Source organism: Etheostoma cragini, chromosome 1 (assembly GCF_013103735.1).
Source record: "Etheostoma cragini isolate CJK2018 chromosome 1, CSU_Ecrag_1.0, whole genome shotgun sequence".
Taxonomy (NCBI): Eukaryota; Metazoa; Chordata; class Actinopteri; order Perciformes; family Percidae; genus Etheostoma; species Etheostoma cragini.
In genome coordinates, this window is record NC_048407.1 from 32,824,304 (window position 1) to 32,831,199 (window position 6,896).

The window sequence follows — 6,896 nt, forward strand, 5'->3', positions numbered from 1 at the left end:
CCTTTGTAAACCTATAACATGTAAAAAAAAGATATATAACACAAATAAAGTAAAGAGAAAAAGCCAAAAAGCATGACATGAGCGCTTAAAAAAAAGTGTTGAGCAGTTTCCTCTCCTGACCACTCGGTGTCAGAGTTCTCTCCATGTGTGATGGAATTACGCTGCCAGAGAAGAAGAAGAAGAAGAAGAAGGAGGAGAAGAAAAAGGAGTTGAAGAAGAAGAAGTAGTTGCGGAAGTACGGCTTCCAAACAGATTCCCGTTGGAAGAGTAAAATACAGTAGATCGCCTTTCTCCCCCCCCCCCCTTATTAAATCAAATAAAATCTTGGACTAACCATTCCTCTATAAGACGATGGGCACTAGAGATGACGAATACGATTATTTGTTCAAAGGTAAAACAGTTTTTTATTCTTCTTCTCGTTATTGTTGCAGCTCCTCCAGTCCTGCACAGGCCAGCTGATGCTAACGTTAGCCACCGTTAGCCCCCGTTAGCCACCGTACACCTTTTGTGCTCCCGATTGTTTTCCACAGAGCTTTCGGAGAAATGTCAGCACGTTAAATGAGTTCCGGTGATACGAAACGACCCTTAGCTAAACAGAGGACTTATAACTAGCAGTCGGTTCGTCACGTTACGTTAGTTGTCGTTAAACGACAGGGCGTCTTGGACGTTAGCAGCTAGCAGCCGTTAGCTTGACGTCTGACACACCTAGCTAACGTTAACCGTTATCTCCATACCAACCAGCCGAGCTAACTGCAGAAAAACACATATGCACACGGTTGCTTATTATCTTACAGGGAACCTTACTGCTAAGTGTTAGCATGTATTTATTAACGGTATTAAAGCGTGTTTTGACAAACAATAATAATGCTCAGAATCCCCTTTAATGGCTAACTAGCTAAGTGGGAATAACAACGTTACAGGCAACGACACTCCGGGTTGTGTTGCTCTCAAAGTCCTTACACAGAGATACAGATATATAGGGCTAAATATAAGGACAACAGAGCTGAACTATTACAGACTAACGTTTGTGCATGTATACAGCTACATACACATAGTAAAGAGAGAGCTCAATGGAGGCTTGTTAACAGTAAGATAATAATAATAATAATAATAATAAATTGAATTTGTATAGCGCTTTTCCCAAGCTCAAAGTCGCTTTACAGAGTAGAAAGATGCTTAGTATGGTTTATTGATTGATTGATTGATATCTTTATTTCGAACATGCAAGAGAAAGTATATACAATTAAAATAAAGACAATAATAAAACAATGTTTAAAAACATTGGAGAGAAAAACAACAAACAAAGCACCCTTCTTTCCTGTGTTTACATACCTCTGTCACATGTGCGAAAAGGAGTAGGAAGAAGTAAAAGTTATGTACTCCTACCCCTTTAAAATGATATTAATTAATGAACCAGGTTGTTTATATGTGAGGAAGGTGGATATGACAGTCTACAGGGCTGAACAGTATTGTTTTAGCATCGATATCGTGCATTGCTCTTTCCTACAAAATCACCGCGATAGTAGAGAATGATTAAATATTTCCAAATAAAGCTATTTGTCATCTTTTAAAAATTACTATTGCTTTTTTCATATCGCAGCTGGGGGAAATTGCAATTTCAGATTTTTTTTCCAATATCGTTCAGTCCTAATAATCTACACAGTGTATGTTTGACTGATATTTACATGTTTAAATGATGTGTTAAACATATAATCTTCCAATTAAAAAGCTGGGTGTGTAGTGTTACAGGGTTATGGCCTAACACAAGGTAAATGCCTGTCAGAGTAAACACACTGGTAGTAACCAGTCGGGTTTGCAAAATAACGCGATTATGCTTATATCTGATATCTGCTTGTCAATCCCAATGAGATTTATTGCCAAAGTAAGTTTCCGCTTGCATGGTATTGGCCTCTCTGTGTTCGATAAATGCAATAAACGTATGAAAAGGGGATAGACCATGGAGCAAAGTACTGCAACACTCAGGAACATAAAGAACAGAAAGACTGCAATCATAATATGTTGAAGACACTACTAATATGTACAATAAAACTTAAGGAAAGAAAAGAAGGCTGTATGGTTGTTGTGTGCCGGTTTGCATAACGTTTGTGTAACCAAGCTGGTATCCATCTACATGTTGGTGTAGGTTGGTGTTAGGTGTAACGTTGGTTCTCATAGGGCTGCAACTAACAATTAGTTTCTCAGACGGTTATTATGTTGAATATTTTCTCAATTAATTAGTTGTTTGGTCAATAAAATGTCAGAAAATAGTGAAATATGTGGATCAGTGCTTTACAAAAAGTCCAAGATGACGTCCTCATATGTCTTTGTTTGTCCCCAACTCGAACATATTCACATTTAACAAGCTGGAATCAGAGAGTTTTTTACTTTTGTCTTAAAAAAATTAAATTAAACCGACTAATAGATTATCAAAATAGTTGGCGATTCATTTTAAAGTTGACAATTAATTGATTTAATCTTTGCAGCTCTAGGTTTGCAGAGTAACAATTATGAAGATATTAAGAATTCACATTTTTTCAAATTAAATTGCGGTACAAAGTCTATTAATTCTACAAATTCTCTACAGTTTAATGTTTTTATGAGTTTTGTGTTGTGTATAATTAGGAAAGTAATCCTAATCATCAGCACCACATTCTCAAACTGTATGACATTTGTACATGTATTTATATACGGAATACTAAATACCTACGCTGTTCTATATTACAAAATATAGCCTATATTTCCTATTTTAGAGATTATCTTTTGGGGCTTTTCACTTTTTATTTGATAGTGACAGTGATAGACAGGAAAGGGGGAAAGAAAGAGGGGATAAACAAACCCGGACCGCTGCAAAGGACTCAGTCTAGATGGGGCGCACACTCTTCCTGGGTTAGGGAAACTCTAAACCGTCTCATGAAGTGAGATCAATGCATACAGGTATCATTTGTAGGACATGTCTTAAAGTGGCCATTTAAATGTAAGTAAAGATTCAGGAGCCATGTTCACACAGGAAGTAGAGAGGTTGCATTAACATGTGTTCCGTGTGTCCCAGTGGTCCTCATCGGTGACTCGGGCGTGGGGAAGAGTAACCTGCTGTCCCGGTTCACCCGCAATGAGTTCAACCTGGAGAGTAAGAGCACCATCGGAGTGGAGTTTGCCACGCGCAGCATCCAGGTGGACGGCAAGACGGTGAAGGCCCAGATCTGGGACACAGCCGGCCAGGAGCGCTACCGGGCCATCACATCAGCGTGAGTAGAGAAGACCGCGTCTGCAGACCTTGTATATGTAATATACAAACTTGGAGTTGACTGATACTTTTTTTCAGGGACGATACCGATCATTTGTTAAGGAACATGCCGACTTATTGGGACTTTAGCTTATTCACCACATCCCCCAGAGTTAGATAAGTCCACACACTCTTCTCATCTCTGTGCGTGTCGTAACTCTGTCTGAGGCAGCCACCGTTAGCCTAGCTTAGCACAAATGCTGTATGGTAACCGGCTCCAGCTAGCCTACTGCTCCCGATAAGTAACAAAATAACAGCAAACATGGTCCTATTTACACGTTGTGATTTGAATAGTCACAGCATGTCCAAACAACAAGGTCACATGAGACGCAGCCATTTTCTAACCGTATACATACTGGGAACTATATTCTCAGAAGGCGAAGCACTGCACACTACACACAACACCACAGTATGGGAAAGATCCCCATAACATGATTTTTGCAACACCATGATGAACAGAACAACGATGCTCTCGTCAGTCCTGACAATGTTGCTCCGTTTCTCTTTTGGCCAGTCAGTGTGTCCTTTGGCAAATTCCTACTTCCTATTCAGTACATGTCTTCTTTCAGCAATGGGACTTTGCGGGGGTGGGGTGGGTGCTTCTACCTGACAGCTTTGCTTCCCACAGCCTTCTTCTGATCATAACAGTACTCACAGGTAACTTTGAGTCTTCTTTGAGTTTCCTGGAGCTGATCATCGGTCGAGCCTTTGCTGTTTTGGCTTTTCTTCCATCCGTTCGAATGCTAGTTGACCGTTTCTTCCCACGTCGTCCAGGCTTCGGATGTCATTTCAAGGCATTTCAAATCATTCTGGCTGAGAAGCCTCTCATTTTCTGCACTTTGTTTTCCCCAGTCAGTCTTTTAATCAACGTCTGAGTATTTCAGTGTGAAATGCCCTTTAACCAGCATGCACAACATTTCCCTCCTTCCTTAACTACGGGCCATAACTGACCGTGACTAACCGTTTAACAGAATCAATCAGCTCGCTAATTGAACACAACACTGCTATTATTTTGAACATGCTCCTTTCAATTAAGGATTCAATTCCACAGAATGAGCAGCATGCATGTCATTACTGTTGGTTCTGTTGGTTTTCTATGACTCTACAACACTTACTAGAACATTATTTGCCATGTAGAAATGTCACTTCTACTAAAAAATAGGATTTATGGGGTTAGTGATGTTGGACTGCTATTAGTCTGAACACAACTGTACATAGGGCATATACATAGTCAGCTGATCATGCATCAGCTGAGCTCGTTTAAACTAATTACCCATGCCTAAGTACCAACTTTGCCATAGTCGCCACATAAAACCATTAGTTACAAAGTTACACAATATAGTATACACAATGTGCACACAGACAATGAAAGAATTGACACAATTGGGTAAAAAATGGCCAATTTACAAAATAACAGTTTCTACATTATCCCACATTGACACTGTTAGTCACATTAGACCAATCACACACACACACACACACACACACACACAGACTCAGACTCACACACTGTCACAAGAAAGAACAATAGAAAAGTCTCTGCATCACACTGTTTATTTTAGCCGATTGGAGACATTGTGTTAAGGTAAGAAATCCAAAGGTTTTGCTCTGAAGAAGCCTTGTGCCTTCGTAACACATTGGAATGGACTGGCTCGTTCAACCTGTCACCCCCAAACAACAGCCAATCAGCTGAAGCCCAGTCTGGCGGCCCAGGTCTCTAGCTGGACTCATGCAGGCAGTTAGAGGCTGAAATCAGGGAACCAAAGTGCTCCAAATCCCCCTCATTATTCCAGAGATTTGACATCCTGTGCATGTGGCTGTGCTGCAGGTACTACCGCGGGGCGGTGGGGGCTCTCCTGGTCTACGACATTGCCAAGCATCTAACTTACGAGAATGTGGAGCGCTGGCTGAAGGAGCTGAGGGATCACGCCGACAGCAACATCGTCATCATGCTGGTGGGGAACAAGAGCGACCTGCGTCACCTCCGAGCTGTTCCCACCGACGAAGCGCGCGCTTTTGCTGGTAAGACCTTTGTCTTATATTTAGACGATGAAACCACCTTTTTAAAACATGTCTTCCCATCAACCAGCGGGTTTTTTTGCACAGTTAAAGACAAGCTACGTTCGGCAAAACACACAAAATCTGAACTAGAAATACAAGACAAGCAAAAGGTTTCAATTTAAATGGCGCCGTAAAACAACCAGAGAGCTTCACCGTCCAAAACAAAGACTCGGTGACTCAAACACAGTAAGATCTTAAAATGACACATAACAAGACATACAGCACAGCTCCAGTTTCACAAGGAGAGACTCTGGTGTTGATTAGAGTCCGCTACAATGGTGTTAGACCAGACTCTCCCATGATCAGCAGCCGGGCAGGATTCTATAAGTGAACTATGACCGGGACTGGGTGGAAATGTAATTAACATCTCATATAAACAGGTAAAAAGTTACAGTGTAGCCTTGGGTGGCTGCTCTCCAGGTGCACTGTGCTGTAATATAATAATATTTATCATAATCATGGTGTTGAAGGAGAAACATCAGCAGTGATGAATATTTAAAAAAAGTCTCCCTTCTGCCGGAATTCACACCCCTCTTTCTTACTTTCTAACCCCAACTCGTCGTTTTGGTGCCTAAATCTAACCGTTGTTGCCTTTTAACTGGCTGAACTTAACTGCAACGGCGGCCGCGACGGCCGCGACAGGACGCTTCACGGCTCCCGAATTTGCATTTCCTAGAATGGCAAAGTAATAAATCATCCTACTCCGCCTCTTATTGGCTGATACTCATGAGGAGTGAGATTGGTTAGCCAATCAGAGCCAGGCGGGCAGGGCCTTTCGCCGACCCATGAAACACACCTTCGCTCCAGGCACGCTTGGTAAGATTGAACTGTAATGGCTGCACGACACGAGGAAGATTTCAGATATGCCATCACGTTGAATATCATGATAACTATTATTTGCAATATACTGAAATTAAAGCAGTTTGGCTTTTCTGCTGCTTTCAGTATTCTGCTAAAATACATCAGACTGCTCATTGAATTGAAAACAAATGCAACGATTTCCACCCCAATGATTAGTTAGATTAGATTATACTGTGTAGATTTGATTCTGATGTAATGTTTTTTTCTGTTGGGCTACACACGAGTAACAGAGAAGTTTCCCATTGACATCCTCACTGGTCTGCTACCTGGAGCAGGTGACATGTTGGACATGTGGTTAACGCGCTGCTTTACTTTGGCCTGCAGAGAAGAACGGGTTATCTTTCCTGGAGACGTCGGCTCTGGACTCCACCAACGTTGAGACGGCCTTCCAGACCATCCTGACAGGTCGGTACTCTGTTTAGACGCTTTCCAACCGGAGGGATTTTTTTGCAGTTCCTAGAACCCTACGTTCCTAGAACCCTACGTTCCTAGAACCCTTTCTCCCCCATGTTCCGTCTGGACCAATCTGGGGTTATTAAATTCCTCTGACTGCAGGTTCTGGAACTCTTTCAGGTCCTACTTCAGGGCAGGGTCTTTCCCTTTTCTGTAGAGTACCCTGGTCACGCCACCACAACAGTAAAAGCCATTAGTAAAACATACTGTACTTGAATTACAGTAGGTATAGAAAAGA

General features: G+C 41.6%; 1 protein-coding gene across 1 annotated transcript; it reads left to right on the forward strand.

Moving 5' to 3' along the window:
* Positions 1-211: 211 nt before the first annotated feature.
* LOC117941898 (ras-related protein Rab-11A) lies at positions 212-6,700 on the forward strand. The gene is made up of 4 exons (XM_034867117.1): positions 212-391; positions 3,050-3,245; positions 5,112-5,305; positions 6,530-6,700. Exons 1-4 carry the CDS (start codon positions 352-354, stop codon positions 6,625-6,627), a joined length of 528 nt encoding a protein of 175 aa, XP_034723008.1. The 5' UTR covers positions 212-351; the 3' UTR covers positions 6,628-6,700.
* Positions 6,701-6,896: the final 196 nt, after the last annotated feature.